Source organism: Chanos chanos, chromosome 15 (genome assembly GCF_902362185.1).
Source record: "Chanos chanos chromosome 15, fChaCha1.1, whole genome shotgun sequence".
NCBI lineage: Eukaryota > Metazoa > Chordata > Actinopteri > Gonorynchiformes > Chanidae > Chanos > Chanos chanos.
The window spans coordinates 6,022,171-6,046,310 of NC_044509.1; the positions used below are offsets into that span (position 1 = coordinate 6,022,171).

General features: G+C 41.2%; 1 protein-coding gene, 2 long non-coding RNA genes and 1 other non-coding gene across 4 annotated transcripts in view; all 4 read right to left on the bottom strand.

The window, feature by feature from the left end:
• Positions 1 to 216: 216 nt before the first annotated feature.
• LOC115828738 (uncharacterized) lies at positions 217 to 2,291 on the bottom strand. The gene is made up of 3 exons (XR_004025964.1): positions 2,066 to 2,291; positions 899 to 948; positions 217 to 576 (listed from the first exon to the last, which is right to left on the bottom strand). It is a non-coding gene; the product is annotated as an uncharacterized LOC115828738 (long non-coding RNA).
• A 1,301-nt stretch (positions 2,292 to 3,592) lies between these two features.
• On the bottom strand, positions 3,593 to 3,730 carry LOC115829066 (small nucleolar RNA SNORA18). The gene has a single exon (XR_004025990.1). It is a non-coding gene; the product is annotated as a small nucleolar RNA SNORA18 (small nucleolar RNA).
• A 349-nt stretch (positions 3,731 to 4,079) lies between these two features.
• Positions 4,080 to 5,284, bottom strand: LOC115828739 (uncharacterized). The gene is made up of 3 exons (XR_004025965.1): positions 5,198 to 5,284; positions 4,372 to 4,462; positions 4,080 to 4,126 (listed from the first exon to the last, which is right to left on the bottom strand). It is a non-coding gene; the product is annotated as an uncharacterized LOC115828739 (long non-coding RNA).
• A 6,177-nt stretch (positions 5,285 to 11,461) lies between these two features.
• LOC115828661 (double C2-like domain-containing protein beta) overlaps positions 11,462 to 24,140 on the bottom strand; it is a 65,357-nt gene continuing 52,678 nt past the window's right edge. Inside the window, exons 5-9 of the mRNA XM_030792721.1 lie at positions 19,697 to 19,823; positions 15,809 to 15,966; positions 12,631 to 12,712; positions 12,272 to 12,368; positions 11,462 to 11,598 (exon numbers count right to left, since the gene is read on the bottom strand). Coding sequence (XP_030648581.1) covers positions 11,462 to 11,598; positions 12,272 to 12,368; positions 12,631 to 12,712; positions 15,809 to 15,966; positions 19,697 to 19,823 — 601 coding nt within the window. The remainder of the gene's footprint in view (positions 11,599 to 12,271; positions 12,369 to 12,630; positions 12,713 to 15,808; positions 15,967 to 19,696; positions 19,824 to 24,140) is intronic.

Below are 24,140 nucleotides of genomic sequence, written 5' to 3' on the forward strand. Positions count from 1 at the left end.
TCTCTAAACGGTCGGCCGTGAGACACGGAGCTCTAAATGTACCGAATTAGTGGAATTTAAGTCTTTGACATGAGCTGTTTTCCCACCTCAGCTGTTGACAAGTCTCTCTGTATGGTCACAGTCTAGGACTGACTGCCAGGAAATTTTTCCTATATAGGGCATGACATGGTTTTGGCAAACTAAATGAGGAAAAAAACCCAAAACTATACCCTCAAGAATGGTTCAAAACAAAGGCCTCTTTATTTGAAGTGTGTTTTGTAACATTGTCTTAAAAGAAAAACAAACAAAAAAAACCCCAAACAAACCTCCATGTCAGAGAAAAAAAGTCAAAGCAGTTACAGTCTTTTACACCATGCAATGAAAACTGCAGGACTGTTGACTCAAAGGCCAACGCCCACAATGCACTTTTGTCAAACACACCAACTCAAATTGACGTTCTTCAATGGGAGATTTGTTCCCTGAATCCATCAATCTATACAAATTAAGCATGTCTACGGGCCAGTCCACAAACATCAGATAAGTCTTTTAGATGAGTCCTCACCGGGAACACCCTCAACTTGAGCTTCTTCAGATGTGCTGATAAAAAAGAAAGAAAAAAAAAAGTCACATTAGAAAGGGGGGGAGTCATCTTTTAAAACTCTTTCCCAACAGTTCTTAAAAGCCATTGGACAATGTACAAAAAGGCTGTCGTGTCAAAGGGAGAATGTTTTGGTGAGAAAGTCAGCGCGATGATGTTGCCCCTTGAGACTGCAGGAATCGGTCAATACGAAAACCCGCGTCGGATCTCGCGAGGCGCTGATCTGGGATCAGTGCGTTAAGGGCCGCCAGTTTTTTTTAAGACGTGGCTGACCCCCTTTGAAAGTGATCCGTGGAGCAGCTTGAGCGAAAGAGCTCTCACCTCCTTCTGGCGTCTGGCCGCGGGATGAATTCCACACCGACACTGCCGCCCTGTAAAGAGACATTAAGTCAGTTAAGTTTTGGCAAAACACTAAAAAGGAAAGGAAAAAAGACCAAATCCCAGGAATTAGGATGCAGCTTTTAAGATTTAAAAAAAAAAAAAAAAAATATTAAAGAATTGTTCCCAGTGAACCACAGCAGTGATGAACTGGAGCGGCCCACTGGAATGGGTTTTTTTCTCTCGGTCATGTCCATAGCCAATCAGGAACTGGATCTCCTCACAGCCTTGGTAAATGACCAGTGGAAAGTATTACGAATCCATCAACAAAAGACTGGAAGACATCTCAACTCAACTTAAAACTCTAACTCATCTATCTGAAGTCTAAAGACAGTCAGAACCATCTGCAGTGATGTGAACTCTCAATAGTCAAATAATCAGAATGACAACCAGGCATTAAAACAACTAAAAATCCATCTACCAAAACTACACCTCTGACTTTATGGGTTGGTGTCCAAGCCAACTAGATGTTTGGAGCCACCAGAAAAGGGGCAAAAATGTAACATGGAGGTCCTAAGGAGTCTAAAAGCAGCAAGTAGCAGTATACTGCTATGGTACTCCTCATACCAGTGTACAGCTACATACAAGCAGGAGGACGAAACACACACACAGCGCACTGCGGAGTCCTAATATGACACACCACTGGCAGCTTTGCATGCCAAACATACCAGTGTGCCCAGCCCACCAGCAAGGCCTGCTAGTGAAAGAGGATGTCGCGGACAAATATCCCATCTCAGCAGAAATGCCACGGCTCAACACCACACCAAGGGCCGCACACCCACCACACATGCCAGGAACAGCTGTTCCCATACTTACCGCAGCGAGGTGAATAACAGCCCCCCCCCCGCCTTGACATAGTTCCTCATATACATCATTAACTGTTAATTTAACACTTACTTGGGCGAGCACTCAATTTCCCCACAGCTTCAAGTACTAGGATATTTCACACCCTCGCTCTATGCAAGCTATGGCGTATCAGATTCACATGCTGTCAAGCCGTCTCTGAACTCTTTACCGGTGCCGGCAAAGAAAAACAGTGAAGATGGAGTGGAAATCTATAAGAACTGATAGAGGCCTGCACGAAGGTGAGTTACATCCATAGATACTTACCGAACACAAGCCCGTTGGTACGAAACGAGGACCTCCTGCCATTCCTAAAATACAGAGCGAAAACAGTCAGAGACCCTACAGCCCAAACGCAGGTGATTACACGCTAGGGGTGTAACGGTACGTGTATTCGTCCCGAACCGTTGCGGTAAGGACATTACGGTTCAGCGCGCACAGTCGTGCAGAGAACACACACGAGTCTCATCTCACCATCTCATAGTCTGTTCTCTTCTCTCTCAGATTTGGGAACTGATTGTGGTGTAAACATATTACAACATAAGTTTAAGGACCCTACGTTCTTGTTTACTGGTGCATTGTAGTAAGTAATAGTATGGCTGAATAATAGATGGCAACGCTGGCTGTCCATAGCCGACGAATGGCTACACGCCGCTGGAGGTGGCCATGTGCAGTCGTGACGTAACAAACACATGGAATTCAGAGCGGGCTGTACAAACGTTTATTTTCTTCATATGGATTGCACGGTTGTAGGAAGAGAACATGTTTTCATACTTTGACCATGTTTCCATAGGACATTCATCTCAGTGAATTCAAAAAGGGCAAGGAAAAAATCATGATTTCCATTCTATGGCCATGCCCCCCCCCCCCCCCCCCCCCCCCGTACTGAGCCGTGATGTCCAGACCGTGGCGTGAACTGAACCGTGACTTCTGTGTACCGTTACACCCCATTACTTGCTGTGTCAGACAAAGGTTTGTCTCGGCACTAACCAGGACCCCATGTACCAGACAACATGGAGACCACTGGTAGCAAATGTCGAGATGTTCTTGCACTGCTATTTGAACAATCCAGTTGGATATACAACTGGATGCAGATACCACAGTGCTGGCTGATTAGACAGTTAACATTCTGTCTCCGCCAAATTAAGGCGAGACCTACATAATTTGGTCAAGACTCATTAACAATGGACAACAACCAAGAGAAACAATTTTTTTAGTGAACAGCTTGGCACTGTGGGGTACATAAACACACCTGATTGCGTTTTATATCCCTAGAATGAGATTAAAATTTTAATTTCTTCAAAAGGCACAAATAGGCAATCCTCTTCAAGGGCTGCAATGTATGCGAGCTTTTTCGCTCCAACTCTACGCAGACACGTATTAAGGGGCTAATCGAGGTCACGAGATGCCTCGGTAACACAAAGCAGGTGTATTAGATTAGGGCTGAACAAAATCTTACAGGGGCTCAGATCTCGAGGCAGAGAACTACCTGTACAGGCTCCAAAGCCTTCGATTCGGAGTTCATCGCTCAAATGGAAAACACTGATGAAAGAAAAACCCTCCACTTATCCAGAATGAGGTTTCCAATTCTAATATCCACACAATTTTGTAGCCAAAAAAAAAAAAAAAAAAAGTGTGTCAGCATTTAGCTTTCCAGAATGTCAATGCTTACCGGATGCAGAAATGTCAAAGCTCCCCCTGCTGGTCACTTTCTGGGTTACACCTTGGAGAAGAAGAGAAGGGACTTCAGGAAAATGAACTCAAGACAACCGTCTACAGTGACTCATCTGCATATTTTGTTCTGTAGTTTTTTTGACCCCACAAAGCTAATGGCAGTAGCCGAATGGGTAAAGCGATACCACAGGTATGTTTTTTGAGGCGTTTCCAACGACACAGCTCTACCGAGAGGAGCCAGTCGGGATAGACCTCAGTCTCGGAGTCCAGAAGTACACAACTAAAAGGTTAAAGCAGAGTGAAGGAACCCAGAAAAAACACTAGGCCTGGATAACAAGACTACCTTTTGTGCGGTCTCACTGGAGAGGAGACAATACACATTGGAAGACATTCGTCATGGTACGTTAACTGAAAAATGAGGGGAAACAAGAGAGAGTTAGCACACAGTAATGGACACGCTGAAAAGGCAACATTTCAGTGCTGCTGAATTCATTACATGCTTGTTCAGACGGGCAGTTGTCTTTCATGGTTATAAGAGCAGTTGAACATTAAGCCAATCATCATCACACAGACGTAACATTCTTCCCTTACAAGAACAGTGACGTACCTGAAATCACTTTACTACCCAAAACAGTCAGGCCTTCCAGCTAAGTCCTGCAAGACAGGGACACGTCGGTCAAGAAATGCGTGCTTCTAAGAGTCGTCACGTGCAGTGTTAAGAAAATGTCCATTCTCGCTAGTAGCACCGCTATTGTGAAGCCACAGCGGTGAGTTGCAAGAGAAAGGATTAATATTTGCACTGCACTTGTTCCTGAGCCCACTGTCACTGGGCCGTGACGAGTGCTGTGCTGAACTTAAAGCTTAAAAAAAAAAAAAAATTCAGAATCACACACACTCACCAGGCTTTAAGGTTCTTGAAGCAGAGAAACCCTGCGTTTCCTCGGCTGACCCACGCAAACCAGTTTGTAGACCTCTCCATCCTCCTAAGGACTGAAAAGTGGTAGCATTAGCAACGCACGAGACTAAACACACTACTCACGGTTTCACTAGCTGCTGTCTATTCTTGACTAAACTCAACTATTCTACTTCTCCGAACAAATCAACGTGTCAGTAAAGGTTCATGTACTTATTCTGCAAAACTAACGTTCGGTATTGTGACCGCTTGTTCCAGGTACTGTACCAGGCCTCATTGTCATCGCTGCAACGTGGATGCAGGATGAAAGCAAACCGGGATATTTTATAGCCATGTGACACGCGGAATTTACCCATAGCAACGGGTAAATTCTAGAAATTAAAGAGCAGTCCATGGCTTTAATTTGCGATTGGACAGATCTTCTAAACTAAGATTACATATTAAAAGCTGTCACACACTAGTCGCTACCACATGCAGCTGTCCACAGAGACATGTTTGCTAAGTAGCAAGCAACAACATTTGTTTCAAAAAACGTATACCTCAGACTGTAACTCCGATGCATATAAACTTGGTTCAGTTACAGAAACTGACATAAACGTTGCGAATGTTAGCTACGAAAATTAACTGCATTCTTTTAAATAACAGTTAATGTTAACTTTGCAAAATGCGCAGCATGCTAGTCTCACCACGTGGCAAAGCGAAATTTACTCAGTATTTACTCTTAGCATGTCGCAAAGACTGTAACCATACATTTGGATAACACTCAAAATGAGCAGTTTAAACATACTGTTGGGGATCATGAAGTTAGTTACCTTTTCGCTACTTCTACAGATCGTTCAATCGTAGCAGAACAATCTTTCTCGATGTACCGAGGCTTGAACAAATGAGTGAGGGACGAAAAGAGGTTTCCGTCTGCATTTATACGGCATCACGTGGGTTTGCAGCAGCAACAGTTTACGGCACCTGTCCTCCATCCAATCGTCGTCGTTCAATATATTTTTGACGTTATTAAAAGAAAGTGTGGACGGATGGCTAGAGTGTATGGAAATGTGTGTTCATGAAATGTCATAATTTCTGTGTTCAGACCTTTTCGTGGTTCAGAAATTACTTTGCTGAATTTCTGTACTTATCTGCAGTTATAATACGTGATAAGGAAATGTGATGGAATTCGGCATAAAAAAATATTTAAATTAGAGAGAGAGAGAGAAGGGAAAACATATCTATGATCTTGAAGACTTTAAGCTGAAGTCACTGAAATGATCAAAACAGTGTTGTAATAGCTAACCGATGGAAGTTAAATGGTCTTGTTACAGTTAGGTCTAACTTGCGTAAAATAAGCACTGGCAAGTCGATCAGTCATTCAAATTAATTCGCAGAGCTCAACTGAAGTTAGCCACGAAACATCTCATGAATGTGAACAACATGAGATTAACCTTGTAAATTTTCTTGTGGCCCTGTCTGGAGATTAAAGTGTGACAGCCCTCTCTTATCCTTTTGCATATTAAAACGAGACGCAGTGGGACATGGGTGACAGGTGATGAAGGACATCTTTGTGGTGGTGAATTCTAATACATTGCTTTGTCACTCATGAATATATGATTCAGAGCAAAACAAGTGATGGAAAAACCGACTGTCACAGGAAGGTGGTGTCCCATCTGCCAACAGCCATGGGAGGAGGCATCTTGCCAAGACTGTATGTGTTGCACAAGATGGAACTGTACTCCTGAATACCAAAACACTCAGGTAGTTCTTCTGTCCACAGTGAGCAGAGTTTTGTGATCATCTGTAATCCAGGAGAATGAAAATTACATGAAAAATCAGAACATCACATGTTAGGATCACATATAAGTGAGTATGAAAGAATTTTTTTTTTTTTTTACCTCACCTGTCAGAGCTGGTGTCAGAGTCCTGCAGGATGGCTCAGGCCTCTTTCTAAGTAACACATTATTCCTTAGAATTATGAATAAAACACTGACCGAATGCAGTCTAGAATGTTAGAGCTTAGTATTAGTTCGTTTGTGTAACATAATAAAGTCTGATATCAATAGGAGTTTGGAGGTAGAGTTAGAGCTATTAAATGACAGGGTTGTAACAGAGACATCCAGCAGGGACCTCGGGACTGAAACGTGTTATGGGTAATACATTTATTATAATTATTAATTATACGTGTATGTGACTGCTTGTCAGTAAATGAAATGAACTAAATTATGTGGTTCACAGATTTTTAAATTTGCAAATGATGTTGTGTCAAATTAATATTTTTTAGTTGAAATAAAAAAGGGAGTTTTTGATGATATGTTGCTGTTAAGTATAAGAATTTTTAAACTGATGTCAGTAAACCTGGTATTCTGCGACTTTGATACCCGGGAAACCTCAATCAAATTGCAGTAAATGGGGTCAGGTTTGATCTTGCTGTTGCTAAAGGCAAAAACTCCCCTACATGTTGTGTTAGTGTTTACGAATGTACAAAATGGCAGCTGATTCAAACATTGTCATGTGGCTAATCATCACTTTATTGGTACCTCTTTCAGGCTGCACGCGCAAATCAAACAGACGCGGGTTTGTATTACACCAGAAATGGATTTAGCCTTCAGACTCTCTGCCAATATAACGTACGCAACGGTCAGTCTGAAAAGCAATATCAAGGCTTACGCTGTGTGACAACAAAAAGACAGGTTTGACAGCCGGCCTATGAACGATTGTAGTCGCCCCGGGGTAAAAGATAGCCTGCTGAACAGGGCGAACCACCGGCAGTATCAGTCACCAGAGAACAAAGCAGATGGCAAAGCCAGCGAAGGCCAAGTTTGCAGGGCTAATGACTACCAGTAACCGCAGTGTATGCTCTAATTAGCACAGTCTGAATCACGAACCTCCGTTATTCAGTCTCCACATGAATTACATCATTCCACCCGTAGACCGTTTCCTAGGTCTTATTGTTATTTTTTTACTCTAGTGCTTAAAATATATTTTTTTTTTTTACATCACAGTTTTGTTTTTGCGTTAGGTGAAGCCGGTCTCTAAGAGTGGCAAACTATTGCTTTCTGCAATAATACAGAGCTGAACATTTATAAGCATTCAGTATTGATGTGACAGTATCTGGAAAAAATAAGGTCGTGTTCAGGTTTTCATAAACAAAATGTTTTGAATGATTATTAAGTAAAATGTACTGTAAAAAAAGCTTATAAATGGTGAATTGTCCTTTTAAAACAAACACATTTATGGCTAAAATGTAACTCTTCTAAAATGACTTTTTCTAGATATAGATATACTGTCAGTGAATTACAACAAATGAGAAAAGCAGGTTTTTAGGTTGGTTCTCTACTTTATTGGACATGGGTTTCCAGTTTTGAAACATATAAATACCACATCATTCGCCAGAGTAAAAAACACACTTTAGATATAATACTTTTGAACATTTTCAAAATAGGACAAAAATAAAGAGAGAAGTCAGTTTCTAGTTTCTGATAGTACCTCTTCAGCAAATCATTACTTTTGACATGGGTCAACTGATTCATTTCTTCTAGTGCTCTGTGTGTGTGTGTGTGTGTGTGTGTGACTGTCACATCAGTCACCAACTGAGTGTTGGAAACATTCAAAGGGGTGTTGCTAGAATTAGTATAAGCACACCATAACCTGATAAACCATAACACCATCACCTAAAAAAAAAAAAAAAAAATCACCATAACCTTAAAAAACAAACAAACAAAAACAAAACCCATCTGGTTATTTACGTTTAGAGGAACTGCCCCACCTCACTTCATAAGGACAAGCATGAAAGCATGTAGAGAAAATCTAGATACCTAAGATACATATGAACTTCTAACTAATACTTTATGTAGTGACACTGTGTTAGAGGATGCACTTTGTGTTTTTCTCTGTAGAGATCTGTCTAATCCTGTGAGATACTATCAGAAAGCAGGATCTGAGGTACTGTAGGAAATTCTCCACCTCAACCTTGCACCCACTGTCAACAACAGCACAATCACACACACAGTAGAACGGACATGCCTATGACCTGTTACCGACTGGCCTATTCAGAAGAGAGAAAGAGCATTCTGACGACATCATCACAGACTCGGAATATAAATGTGCCAAAATGTATCGTTTCCATAGTAAAAGCTAATATCGACCGAAGAATCTCTGTAAAGTGAGCGGTGCCCCAAAAACGAACAAAACAAAACAAAAACCAAACATATAAAAAAAAATCCATCCGACAAAAAACACACACAGACACACACACACACACACACACACACACACACGGAGTTAGAAAAGAAAAGGCACGATAAAATCCAGCCATTTGGTGCAAGAGTAAGGTGAATACAGGAATAAGAGTATAGTTTTTCTCAGAGAACCACAGAGAATATGCAAACAATTGCCTGAGTGTTACAAAAAGGAAACAAAACAAGACAGACCCCCTTTTTTGTGTTTTTTTTTTAAAGTTTCTTTTTTGTTTGTTTGTTTTTTTTTATAACATGCACTCACATCTCCTGTCACCAGAACAGCCTGAAGGGTAATGTGATAGCATTCAAAGGTACAAAATAACTCAGTTCAAGAAGAGAGAGATCGACATTCTTTTAGCATCCAGAGTAAGTGTTTTTTTTTTTGTTTTGTTTTGTTTTTTTTGTATTACATGAGAAAAAAACAGCAGTATCAAACATTAAGCAAAGTCATTTAATTAATGACAAATCAAGAACATTTCATGCAATTTCTTTTTTTTTTTTATGCCATAGAGGTTGAGTACAAAGGCAAACAGTTTACAAAATATTTCACGAGTGTGTGCGTGCTGAATGCTAGAGAGAGACAGAGAGAGAGAGAGACAGAGAGAGTGAGACAGTGAGAGAGGGAGAGAGAGAGAGAAAGAAAGTGAGACAGTGAGAGAGAGAGAGAGAGAGGGAGAGAGAGGAGGATTTGCCGGACAGAGCTGGCATTACGGACACACACTTCAAGTTCGGGCTGGACTCTGGCTGTCTGCGAAACCTCTGTCGTCGCTTCTGACAGAGATGCTGATATACTGATAGACATGAGTACCGAACAGTTAATAAAAGAGCTCTATAAAACCTTCATAAGCACTGTACGAACAGTCATGAGCACAATTATCTGCGGGAGACAGGCAAAACGTTGGTTTTGTCACTAGCAATGATAACACGATGACATACTCAAAACCACCGGGACTTTGTCTTGATTTGTAGCATAAATGTTGTGCTTCTGAGGGTATGCTATAGTTCTCATGAGAAGGGACTCCACGGTTTAACAGCTGTCTATAAATGCAAAGAAACTTCAGAAAGAATAACTCATAAATTGACTACTTAACAGAACAAGCTAAAGACACCATCAGTCTAAATGCAAAATACACAAATAAAAATAAATAAAGATAACCACAATATAGTAATTTATACAGAGAGAGTTTATACGTACATATATGGTAAAACGAACAAGACTAAAAACAGTAATATATTCAAATGATGAAAACCACTAAATCATATAATTTAATGAGATATATTTAAGGGAAAAAAAAAAGCTTTGATATGTGGTCTGTTAAGCAAGAAACGGCACAATAGCGTGTGTATTTAAATGCTAGTGTCATAAAATAGTATAACCAATCATATAAGAGGACATTAAACTTGTCAGTCAGGATTGTAAATCACTCCTTCATCTTTCATCTTCCTACTTCTGATTTAATACCCATGGACACAAATGCCATTTCTTAGCACAAAAGACCATCTCGAACATCAAAATTAACAATACGTTTTTTTGGTTTTTTTAAAAAAATTTTGCATTGCTCAGCATCTGAACTTGTATGAGACTGAAATCTGTAATGAGCTTGATAAATAGTAACCATAGCAACAGGCCCAAGGGCCCTGTTCACCTCTCAACCATTAAATATGTATAACTACCTGTCAGTAATCTGCACTTCTCTTTACTTAACCATGTGTGTGTTACGTACACACACAGGGCAGTGGATAGTTCATCTCTGTCTCCTGTCCAATGAAATGGTTTATTTGCTCGACATGCCTGTGTGCTCTTCTCTCTCACACACAGCACCTGGGTGGACACTTTCTAAGAAGGCTGCGTAAAAGGGGCTGACCAATAAAAAACAACAAAAAAAAAACATTGACCTCCTAAAAGGGACTTTTACATAATACATGATGTGAACCAACCAAAACACTGAAAACGATGAGATGCTAAGCCATTAAAACAAAATGAAACTTAATAGAGCCTCAGCTACGTTTCGTTTGACGACCGAAGGAACTGAATCACCCTGACGACCAGTGGTTTGGAACGCTTCTCCTCTCCCCCAAAATGTTTGTCTTCGGCTTAGGCCACAGAAAAAAGTTGAGCCGCACTGTAGATGTGTGTAAACAACGGATATTGGTATTGACAGCCGTAAAGCTTCTCAAAAACGCTTAAAGACCGCCTTTTTTTTTTTTCTTTTTTTTTTCTTACAGCGTCGCTTGTATACCAGCTGAATAAATCACAAATATTGATAGGTAACTTGTGAATATTTACTTATATATAGATATATAGTGCCAAGGCATTCTGAGATACAAATCTAACATCCTCAGTCCATGCTGTAATATTAGAAAGAGCAATATATTTATTTTGGACAAAGCAAGGCCATCCAAAAGCTGACCCCCCCCCCCCCCCCCCCTTTTGAGAATAAAGCTTCTCTGGTTTCAGCGAGGTGAAACAAACCTTAGAAAGGAAGCGTGCTGCTCATAAACCCTTTATATAAGCCCAAAAGCCACATTTTACAGGATCAAACCGCAAGCATAACACTGGGAACAGTACGGGGTGGGGGGGGGGGGGTGTTGTTACAGAAACCAAACCAAAAACAACAAAAATAAAAAAAAACCCAGATGCAGTGGTTTCAGAGAAGGGATTGATTTTTGCACTCGTCTCTAAACCAGGTAAACGCTCAGAGTGTGGATTTGTCTGTGAAAGACAGGGGCACGGGTTGACATCATGTTGGAACCAGGGGGTGGGTGGGGGGGGGGGGGGGGGGGGGGGGGGGGACGTTTGTTAGTTCTCCTCGGCCGCAGACAGAGAGAGAGAGAGAGAAGACTTTGTCGGAATCAGTCGTTGTACGCTGAGCCGGGCAGTTCATTGGTAAGCGTGTGCCAACGCTCGATTTTCTTGTCCTTGTTCTTGAGGCAGTCGAACCAGTGCTTCAGCCGCTCTCCGTTAGCGTTGATACCTAAAGAAACGCCGCCTGGAAAGGGGGGGAGGGGTGGGGGGGTGAGGCAGAGGAGTAAACCATATAACAGAAACGTTGCCCAGGGGAACCCAAAACCATTAAAACAGAGGCCAAAAGCTGCCCCTCATGCGGCCTGTTTTTTTTTTTTTGTTTGTTTGTTCGTTTTTTTGTTGCTGTCGAAGACATAATGTTTACGCGCGTTCTCATTCAACAGCATAAGCATTGTCAATGAAGCAAGTCAGACTCCTCCAAATTAGGCCCTAAGGTGACAAAGAGTCATAATGATGTTTTTTTTTTTTTTTTAATTTATTTTAGCTTTTTAAGATGCAATTCGTGTTCCTATGAGCGCGCACATCCGCAGACCAAGGCCCAGTCACACGAATTTCCAATTTCCACGTCAACGTACTTAAAGCAACAAAGACTAATAAACAAAACTTTAAATTTGTGCTAAAATAAGTTTAGCTAAAACAACTCTAGATATATCTAGGAGGTTAGAAGGGGTTAAACATTGATGTTTTAATCAAATGATAAATTGTAAAAAGTTTCAGTTCGCTGAATTAACATAAATGGGTCTATCAGCTGAGCAGCTACTGCACTCTTTAGGACTGAAGTAGGAGGCGGACAGAGAGAGAGAAAGACTGATCACCTATAAAATCATTGGACTTTCATCACCTATAAAGTTTCTCACCTATAAAATCATTGGACTTTCCAATGTCGTAATCCCACACTGTTACCTCCAGGGTCTTCTTAGTCAGATCTGCATACTTGATTTCATAGAAAAACTCCTAGAAAAACAGACAAATATGAATATGATTTGAGCAGCAATCTCCACGAACACTTTTTTTTTCTTTCTGTTTTTTTTTTTTTTTTTTTTTTTTTTTTTTACTTCAGCTGTGGATGCTAATAAGAACATGAGGAGGAGAGACATACATGCAACATTGAGCATTAGACAGTGAAGAACAGTGTACATCCACCAGAATCAGCTTAAAAAAAACACCCAACAAAAAAACAAGGTCATAACAAACATTGGACATATGTGAATTTTACCTCATTGAATTCTGGGTTAAGGGTTTTCTTCTTGACAGCAGTTTTGTGCTTTGATTTTTTGTTCTCGTCTGGTTTCAGGTACCTGTAATGCGTTGGACACACACTGACATTAAACTGTGTTTCAGCTAATGCCAGCACCTTCCACATCCCTTTCATCTTGACGGATCTCTACTTCTTTTAACAAGGAATATCTAAAACAAATTTAAAATTTATTCACTGCCTGTGTATGAAACGCTATGGCAGCAGGGATTAGTTTTATTGTACAACAAAACCATACAATTAAACAAATGAAAATGCCAATTCAGAGACCACATAGATATAAGGAAAACAATGTAAGCACATCACTCGTAGGCCAGCCACATGAATCATCAGTAATGTTTCAAATGTCCACTAGAGGGCACTGCGGCATTAAAATCTCAAAGAACACAGCATCTAAAATCAACAGCGGCTACAAAGCTATGCAGCATGAACAAGCAACATGTAGATTAGGATTTGTCAGTCAGCTGAGCTTTCTAGAACATTATTTGCGATCCACATGATCCGTGACCTTTAGGACAACAAAATAACATGGCTAAATCCAATAAATCAACACGGGAGCAACAAAAGCAGATACGAGCTAGCAAACAAACAAACACATCGTACGGTCACAACCAGCGACTGGTCCCATTTCCTCATGCGCTCCGCTCCTAAATCCATTACTGAGCTTTAATGAGAATCATACGCCCCGCTACAAAGGTCAGCAGACACAGAGTCAGAGCCTCAGAGACTCAGAGACACGGCAAGGAAAGCCTCAAACCATGAACTCCCAACATCTCAGACCCTACGCCAGTCACAACTCGATTTTTATTTGCGTCGCTGGGGTGATTGTAATATCCAGAGAGATGAAATGGATCAAAACTTCTGCAATAAACGTCTCAACGTTCCCTATATGCAATTAATGAGAGTCAACAATAAACAATGAAAATGCAGCAATAGCAAAAGCTTTCAGTGTTTGTATGAGCTCATACACTGGTTAGGTCATAACCGACATGAAAAGAAGATTATTATTATGTCTTTTCCTGTATTATTATTACTTGCTTGAGAACATGAGTTTTTTTTAAAATAGAAACAGCAGAGGAAAGGTGAATTACAGGTCTGTTCTCCCAGCCTTAAGAGGTTTCTCTGAACCTTACCATGTAGAGAAATGCAGCCCCTACCGAAACCTCTGTTATCTAATATTCATTGTTGCAAGTGCACAAGGCCAGCAGGACTGCTGCTCTCAATCTCTCTATCTTTCTTCCTCTCTATCAAACACACACACACACACACACACACACACACACACACACACACACACACACACAAGTACCACTAAATCTGAGGACTTTCATTTTCTCCTGTAATTGCTGTTCTGAATATTCCAATTATTCTGCATCCTGGTGACTAAATGAATTTCACTGCAATTTGAAATGGAGTTCTTCTATCAATTTATCTAACTTCTAATCTATATGCCTGTGTCCTTTACTTAAAACAATTGGGGATATCATTTTTGAGTCTCAAACTGAAGGCTCAATTAAAAAAATGGACAAAACCATCCGGCTGAAACCAGTATGAAGGCAAAACAGAAAACAGAGAAAAAAGAAAAAAAATATCAAATGACGTCAACAAATGTTTCTTTTTGTTGGAGATATATTAAAAAAAAACCCCACACACAACAGCAATAATCAAATTACCAATATCAGACATTTCAAAAAACAAACAGACAAAACATTTCTTTATAAATGTCAGTCAGCCTGTCTCACTTGTTTAATGGAGAGACTTTTGGAGATTAATGCAAAATATTGAATGCTGCTCCACTCCACAAGAGTTTTATTCCCCAAACATAAACTGCTCATCCAAATGTTAGGCCTGTAAACACTGTAAACCTGTTGCCATGACGACCTGTATTATGAGGTAAATGATAAACTCTGAGATGTGCATCTGTTTGTCTGTACCATAGCGCTTTACTAATGGACTGATAACACAGCGTTTGCATTGTGCTGATAGAGTCATTGACTGGTCTATTCGTGTATCAGACGGGAATAGAACTACACATTTAAGCATAAGAACGATGGAGGGATAAACCATACCGACACTCCTTCTTCTCTATTCATTAACACGCATGCATGCGCGCGCGCGCACACACACACACACACACATACAGTGTAGAAGTGTGTGAGACAGAGGTGGACAGGAGGCAAATGCCTTCTGTTCAGCTATTATTATGATTGCTATTATTAAGTAAGTAGTATTATTAATTGGTGTTATTAAGCATTCTTGCGGCCTGAGGTAAATTCATAACGTGTTTTAAGTTTCTTGCTGGTCGGACTCATTATGTCTAACTGTCAGTGAGTCTCCCAGTGAAATGTGTCAATGCGTCACGCCTTCCCGTGGAGCAGAAAATGAAAGATTTCTTTCCTGCAATGCACGGACCCCCAAGCGTAATCTGAAACTGTCGAGGAGAGCGTTCTTCGTAGTTAAGACTACATCATCCTGAATTAATCTCAAAATGCAACAGAGTCAGCAGTCCGTACGCTGAAGTCTTGGGTCAGCCAGCAGTTGTGTTTCAAAAGTATATTACACCTAATGGATTAGCTGCACACTGCGATATTGATTCGTTCGCTACATACATTGAGCCCGCTTAGAAAATTTCAATGCATACCGCCCCCTAAGGACCCGCTCGAACAAATAAACCTGGAAGTTACAGTGAGAAATCTGGACTGTTTCATATACAAAGGCCAGATATGCTGACACCACAGAAAAGTAGATACACAACAGCACAGGATGTTAGTTACTCTTCTGCACTACAAAACCAGCTTATCTGTACCGGTCGATCCATATATGTCTGTCTGTCTATCTCTATCTCTATCTCTATCTCTATCTATCTGTCCATCTCTCTATCTGTCCATCTCTCTAACTGTCCATCTCTCTATCTATCTCTCTATCTCTCTATCTATCTATCCATCCATCCATCCATCCATCCGTAGGGAGTATAAAGTTAGTAAACTTGACTGACAACTCCAGCTGTCCCTTGCGATGTTGAGGGCAGAAGGAAAGGGAGAGAGAGAGAGGGAGAGGGAGAGGGAAGGGGAGGAAGAGAGAGAGAGAGAGACAGGGAGAGGGAGAAAGAAAGAGAGACAGAGAGAGAGAGATGACTCACGTTTTGACGTAGGGATCAGAGAAGCCGTTGGCATCCATGGCAGCGAGGTGGGCACAGCGGATGATGCCCACCACCAGGCCGGATTTCTGAGAGCTGTACTTGAGAGAGATCATGATCCGGCCTCGTTCCTCCAGGGACTTGTCATCCGTCTTGTCAATCTGTGGAAATGACACAGCCCAAGCACCCCCCACCCCCCCACCGGCGAGTCAGTGAGAAACTGCTCAGAATATCTTGACAGTAACGGACGAGTGGAAATAAATTGCCGGTAGTGTACCCACATAGCTACTGCTGACATTTACTCAGGAAGAGAGTTAGTGCAATGTTGCCCTCAGTTACTAATTTCCCAAAATGCCTCTGGTGAACACCAGATATTTACAATGTTACCAAATAAGGCGGCTTTCAGAACTCTTGACTGAGGCGTTTGGCGGTGAAATCAAAGTCCCAAAAATGTCACCGGTAAGAACTTCTGGAACATTCCTCGATTAATTTTTTGTGTCACAGAATCATAAAATGTGTGATTTATATAAGAATCTGAGAGTGAAAAGAGACCGGGGGGGGTGATCTCCCCAGTTCAAAGGTGCCGGTTGAAGAAGAAGAAAGAAAAGAAAAAGACGCTCAGGCTGTAATCAGAGAAAGACAGACCGTGTTTCTGGGCAGACTCTTATCAGTGATGGTTTTCGAGACAAAAAAAAAAGCAGAAGGATCCGAAATCCTGGGATGTGAGAACCTCGTGCCTCTTATCTTCGATCAGTGATTAGGCTCGCTGATCGAGACCACTGGGTTAATCCGTAATCGATTCCCAGAAACTCGTCTTTTGGCAAGAGAAGCTTTCATAACAAACAAAAGAAGAAGAAGAAGAAGAAGAAGAAGACAAAGAAAACCCCCCAAAAACAACCGAACAACCCAGAAACTGGATACATTTCAGAAGTTGCGTTTTGCACGAACCCAAGAGTTGGAGAGGTTTATTTATTTATTTATTTTTCTCTGAAGTTGGTAAAGACTTGTCTCTAGTCTATGAAGCATGAAATTAATTAGCTGTGGAAGAACCGTCCCTAACGATCCCACTCTCAGCAGCCTCATCTCCTTCCCGTCCCCTCTGGAGTGTCACACCAACGTCTTTTGGGAGCCTTGGCAGCGCTCGCACAACAAACAGCACGTTGATGACGGGCCAGCAGAGCAAACCGGGTCCGACTGCTGTTTCTAAAGGCGCCTCAGATGTGCTGGCTGGTTCCGTGCCGGCCCGTATGTTTATCGATGTAACATCTCCCTGTCGTCCGGGCTTGACGCGTTTGCCAGTGGATGGGGGATGAATAAATGGACTGTAAACTACAGAGTGTGATGAATGTTCGACAGCAAAACGCGGCCAACAGGAATTTAGATGAGTAGAGCAAATTATGTGGAAAACTTATGAAGACGCGTAAGTCACTGGCGGTGGGTATTTATCAAGAAGTGGGAACTCTCTAAACTTGAAGTGAATGGCGACCATCTCACGGCTCATAAGCAAACATATCTCATTTGCATGTTTTAACTGTTAACCAATCAGAATCTTCGAATTTCGACTAAATCCCTCATCTATTTTAGGAAATCAACGACCTTTGTAGCCAAATTGATGCCCTTTTGGTGTCCCATAAAAAATCTTTGACCCCGTCAAAACAAAACGAAAAGACAACAAAAAGAAAAACAAATGCATCCATCAAACAGCTTCTAAACATCAACAGCATCAAACAGCTTCGAAACAAGGCAAGTTTTGGCAGAGAGCCTGACTTTGCTCCACATAGACTGAAGATATATATATATATATATATATATATAAAAAAAAAAAAAAGTCCACACCACAAGGGAGCAAGTCCCAGCCAGCTGCAGAAAGTTTTCTTACTGGATGTAGCTGTATAAAGTCTGAACATGTCTTTTAAAAATTCCAACCTTCCATTCTTCTCAAAGGGTTACTTGGCTGAGGTTATGAGATGTCTGATCAATACTGAGCCGTGTGACATCAAATTTAAACTTTGATTGCTGAAATCTGACGGGCGCTGTCCCATTCTCCCTGTTTGGCACAATGGGCCTCTGATCGGACTTAACCTTTGACCCTCCTCCCATTCAAACCCCTGTCTGTTACACAGCATTAAACAAATCGCCCCCTAAAGTCACAGAGTGTATCGACCTGTTATTCTCATCAGCTGTTTTTTTTTTTTCCTTTTTTTTACCCCCTCCTTTTATCTCCCATTTATTTATTTATTTATTTATTTATTGCTCTGTCGCAGTGTTTTAAACATTAGCAACAGGCATTGTCCTACAATCAAATTCGAAAATATTTGCTGTTTATGAGGGCCAGCTTCATTTAGGATATAGACGGAGCCAACACAAATTCTTCTCACGCAATGCTGCACCAAACTGTATCAGCAATGCTATTTAGTACAATGGCCGTGTATAGTTAGCGCACAGCTCTGTCTATGCTGATGGTATCTCTATGTAGTATTATTGTTCCTAGAGGCTGTTTGTTACAGCGACATCAATTTTAATGATTCAGTTATTCTCAACACCTAAGACCATTGTATAAAAAAAAATGTGTTGGTTTCATCACTTGTTGTACAAATTACTGAAGAAACGGGGCCAGACATTTAGAGACATTTTTGTGTTCTTCACAAAAATGAACAGTAACAGTAAACTTCTGTACTGTTTTCCCAAAAGCCAAAAATGAAATATTTCAGGGATGAGCCTTTAAACACATACAGACTCCTGACTTTGGATTAACGTAACCAAAAAACTGTTTTAAAAGCGTGATTAAGGGAGTTTGATATGACAGATAACTGAGCAAACAGCCCTGCTCTACACCCTTTAACTAAACTGTGGATGTAAACACAAACAAATTCATTACATGAAGACAAGTTTTGGCAGACAGCCTGACTTCGCTCCACATAGACTGAAGATGTCAAGAAAAAAAAAAAAAAAGTCCTCGACAGACATACGATTCCATTCAACGCTGAAAACGAAGCCTTATTTTTGGGGGTATGTCTATATGTATAACCGTGTTGTTGTCATAGTGATAAGAGTTAGCTGCAGTATAGACAGCAGGGCAGGGCTGAGTTACTCAGTGCCTCCGTTAAGTTTGTGTTGTCTCTGGTGTTACACCATTTTAGGAGCTCCACATATTCTCAGAGGTGCTGCGAAGCCAAATAAAAATGACAAGATTTTATAGATGCCACCCCTGGGTAAAGGTCTTAAAAAAAAATCGGATCTAAAGTTCTCATCGGTGTCATGAGTTAACGAGATTGTTAAGAAAAATAGTATTTTCTGAAAAAAATCAATCGTAATGTGTTGGACTGTGCAGTAGGAGTTGGCCTAGAGATCAATATGAAAGTGTTTTGACCTCAGGTAATTCAAATTTAAGATCAATCTCTATTTAACCAGGCCAACACCTTGTGGCATTTATAATTCATGCCAGTATCAGCACATTTCTATTTCATTGTTCAATAACTCTGAAGAGACTCATTTCTCCCTCTCAAAACAAACAAACAAGCAAACAAACAAACAAACAATCCCTCCCCCTCCCCAAAAACAACAACAAAAAAGTTGCCTCCTCTCACTGGGAGAATTCGAAATGAATTTCCTCTCTTAAAGATTTGATGGGACTTAAAAGAGAAAACCGTGAAATCTGTCAAAAAAACCCAAACATTAAAGTAAAACTGAAGTGGGCAAACTGGGGCAACTATTGCACCATCTTTATTTTGGCATTTCTTTTTTAAAATAGGCATTGAGGGTGCATTTTCTCACCCTTCATCTGTCTGACAGTTTAAATTTACTGACATAAACGAATAGCTGGGAATGCGTCTAATGCTGTTGACCATACCCCTTCCCAAAATCCCACACCTGGTGCAGGGGTACACTCACCGGCAACTGTTTCTCCAGACAGTTGTAGAAATTCTTGGTCTGGTTGGGTTTGAGTTTCTTCAAGGGAATGCGGGTTTCCCCGATGAACTCGTTGTGGCGGAATTTGTCCTCGTCACATACTGAAATCCTGCAATAACGACAGAGTGACCACGGGGGAGAGAGAGAGTGAGAGAGAGAGAGAGAGAGAGAGAGAGAGAGAGTGAGAGAGTGTGAGAGAGAGAGAGAGAGAGTGAGAGTTAGAGTTATACGAGGTCCTGCGACGTGGGAAAAGAACTTCAAAAAATTAATTATTTAGAAAATAAATCCAAAAATAAATTAGAGTTCCCAGTGAGGGGAACACAAAGGAAATTGGATATTGAAAGTAAATATTATATGATTTGTCCTCATAATTGAAATATATCACTCCGAACATTCTTTCGGTGCTCAGTCTCATAACTGTCTAGAACATTCTAAAGCCTCTCCGTGGTGACCAGGGAACACGTGTAAGAGACAATATAACTACATATTACGTTCTCTTCTCACTGGACTCAATCACCTGCTTTGACCTTGTGTGTGTTGTGTGTATTTCTTACTTTTCTTTCAGCCTCCCACAGAGTTTCAGACAAAACAAACAAACAAAAAAAAAAACCAACAACATAAAATTGTTTGAATTGTACTGCATCCAATATATGAGCTGAAAAAAAAAAAACGAAGAAAGAAACCTAACCAAAATTAAGCATGCAAGCAACCTGAGGGAGCCCCTGTTATCTCTTATGTTGCGAGTGTTCGTTTGTGTCAGACCCACTCACTGTGAAATGAGTTTTCTAAGCAATTTTTTGACCCCACCAAAACCAAGCAGAGAAGATATGCGCTGGAGAACTATGTCCGGAACCTGGGTCTCCTTTTGCGCCCTGATAATTAGATTCGATTCGAGACGGGGGAATGTCGTTGGCGCGGAACACATACAATCCCTGAATGATCTTGTGAATGATCTCGGACTAAATTCATAAAAAAATCGGATTTGTTGTAGGATAAAATGGATCAGCTGTTGCTGGAGGAAAATATGACCGTATTCATGACAGTTGCAGATAGTTATTGGAGAGAAAGGCAAAATGAAAATGAAACGAGAAGATGAGTCGACCCCACGTTCAGATCTGACTGACTGATCACTGAGCCAGGTAACAAAACAAAAACACATTTCTTCTTTTCAGTTCATTTTATCCTACCCAAAAACAAAAACAAAAACAAACAAAGAACCCCGAGGTAGTCGGCCAGAAGCGTCAACAGCGGATTTGATAGAATCATTATAGAAATCCAACACAAACATCATAAAAACATCATAAAAATATTGCAAGAACAGATCAGTTGTAAACATAAACAACGCACACGTTTATGGAAAATAAACATCGGCTAATTTGGTTATTCGGTCTTTCCGGGGTAAACAAAATTCTGAGTGTATGGGAGCAGGGATTCCTACTGTAGATGGCTTTTTGACTAGTCACAGCAACCAAACTACAGAAATCGAAAAAAAAAACAAAAAACTGGGCAAGTGATTATCTTTTAATCCACAAATAACTTAAAAACTGTAAGCAAAACTTTTTGTGACCTTATGTGAGGTGGGACTGGTTGATAGGAACCACGTGCGCTCATTAAGACTTATAAAAAATAAGTAACAATCTACTTACTAGACGTTCTCACGACATTTATCTCACCACACGAGAGTTACGTCTAGTTTTTGTTTGGCCAACTCAATGTCCAGTTTTGTTTGTTGTTGGCATGTGAAGCCCTTTGAGACTTTAAATAGTGATATTGGGCTCTAAATCAACTTGAAACTTGAAACTAGATATTCAGAGACAATCTCAAAAAAACTGTCCGGAGAGGAACCCCCCGCCCCCGAGTGAGTATTGGTTCATCTCTTCCAAATCTGTGCCAAACACACCGCTACATAATGATCATACCTGTTCGACCTGGCAAAAAGCAAAACCAGGACAAGTTTTTTTTTTTTTTAGTTGTAGGTCTGCCCGACTTCCGGCGCACAAACTCATCGGCGGCGTTCTAGTCATTTCTCCCGTGTCTGCCGTGAGCAGCGCAGTCGGGGGAGAGAACAGAGAGACATGCAGATGCATGCGCAGCCTTTGCCGCTAGGCTAATTCACTTATCATCTGTCAGCTCCCTTTTTTTCGCCCTCTCTCATTGTGAGGGATGGGAGGAACGTCAATAATGAGGAGAGGCAGAGGAGAATTCCCTGTCTCCCCTTCCTTTGCTCCTCTCCGTCTCCTGCCTTCCGTGCCACGCCCTTTTCATTCTTCTCCATTATGTTGTGATGGGAGATTGGGGCTGAAACAGAGCGAGCGCCTCAGCTGTGTCTCTCTGTAAACCTTTTTTCTCTCTCCATCTCAGGGTATTACAATCCCTTAACACACACACACACACATGCACACTCACACACACACAAACACACACACACACACACACACACAAACACACACACACACACACACTCACACTACCCTCCTGCCAAAATGAGATTATAACTTAGGCCCTCTGTCCCTTTTGTGTGTGTCAGAGGGAACAGGAATCTATATATGTATGTGTTATCGTCATCTCAAGGCCAGTAATGCGTTTGCTCTCTCTCTCTCTCTCTCTCTCTCTCTCTCTCATTGCTATTCATGATAACCTGTTACTCTCTGTGACTGAGAGCTCGGCCCACCCCGCGGTCCAACCCGCCTGGTCCTTTAGCAATGTATCACACCGGCAGAGACAACCTCCCAATTCCCCTCTGCCGCTCTGTCTTACAAGCCGACGCAGAGAGACTTACATAAAACCAAGGCCGCCGTGGAGATGCTACCTTGATAGCGACCAATGAGGGAAGAGGACATACAGCGACGAAGCCCCTATATTTACTTATTTATTTATTTATTTATTCCCTACACCCCATCTTGTCGCTCCATCCATTCCATCTTTTTTTTCTTTTTTTATTTCTTTATGTGAACGAGACTCATGTCAGTGGCTGCATGTACGCATTCGGGTCTCTACAGTTTCCATATGTATGTCTTTATTTATTTATTTCGTTGTGGTGAGCTAAACGCTGAATTGTGATTCTTTTTTGCTGTTAAGTGCACGCTCAGCAGGTTGGAAGAGTCTCTGTTCTCATAACTAATCGTGCATTTGTGCATTCGTCTGAGCAACGTCTGACACCATTTTTCCTGTCCCCGCAAACAAGCCCTTCACAAGCAATTAGCATCCAGCGCACGTCTGAGTCACATCTGAAAACCAAACAGAGTTAGCTGTAAACAAACCTGCTCTGGTTACATCCGCTCAGGTCCGAGTCAACAGATAAGCAAAAAAAAACCCAACATTTGTGCAGAGACATACCTCACGTATCCGGTATACGAGGCCACTTCAGGACAGCTGAGTTGAAATGTCGCTGAGAGGCTAAAACGAGTAGGGTTTTTCTTTTCTTTTTTTTTTTTAATTTTTTTTATTTAAACGCAATCAGCGTAAAGAGAATTTGAGTAATTCCAGGCCACGACGCTGTAGAGGAATGCAAAGCTGCACTGACCACATCTCAATTAATCCTCGGCGTGCTTGAACTCAACAAGAAAAAAAAAAAAAAAAAGAAAAAGAAAAAGAGAAAGAAATCTGCACGTTTGAGGAAGAGATTAATTTACAATTTGAAGTTACGAGAGGCCTGTGTTCATTCATTACCGGAGTTATTCTGCTTTCGCGCCAACACGGCCGAACAAATTACCACCGCGAAGAGGGTCGGAGAATAAAGGTTCCTGACTGGGCACACGGCGACTGTGATTGGCCCTTAGTGGATTTTTCTTTCAGATAAAACTCTGTTTTATTGGGTGCTCGAGGTAGAGTCAAGCACAGTCTACCATCAAAGCACCTTACTTCCGTTACCTCTCCGTGGAGGAGAAGAGAGGGAGAAATGGACAAAGAGACGGGGAATAAGAGGAGACCGGGAGAAACGCTGAAGAACGCCCTCAGAGAGACGGGCTAATGCATGGCAATGGTGAGATGAATGACTGAAGTATCTCCTCACATACATTTAATCTGCTGCCAATACACATCATTACTAGCACACATTCCTGCCTCGCGCTGACACTCTGCCGTTCTGTCTGTGTGAGCACACGGGGCAGGTTTTTCTCTCTCTCTCTCTTTCTCTTTCTCTCTCTCTTTCTCTTTTTCTCTCTCTGGACTTGTTAAGCCATCCATCCATTTCATATTCTCGTATCACGTTGTGCCTGAAGGCTTTTTTGAGCGCTTAGAAATGCAGACGTTATCGAGCGATGCGAGAAAGGCATGCTGGGACATACAAGGAGGACATGTTGTGATACAAGCAAAAGGAAAAAAAACAAAAAAAACAAAAACAAAACAAAACAAACAAACAAAAAAAACCCAAAGAGAAAAAGGAAAAGAAAAAAACAACAGGGTGAACAAATGAGCAGCAGCACCA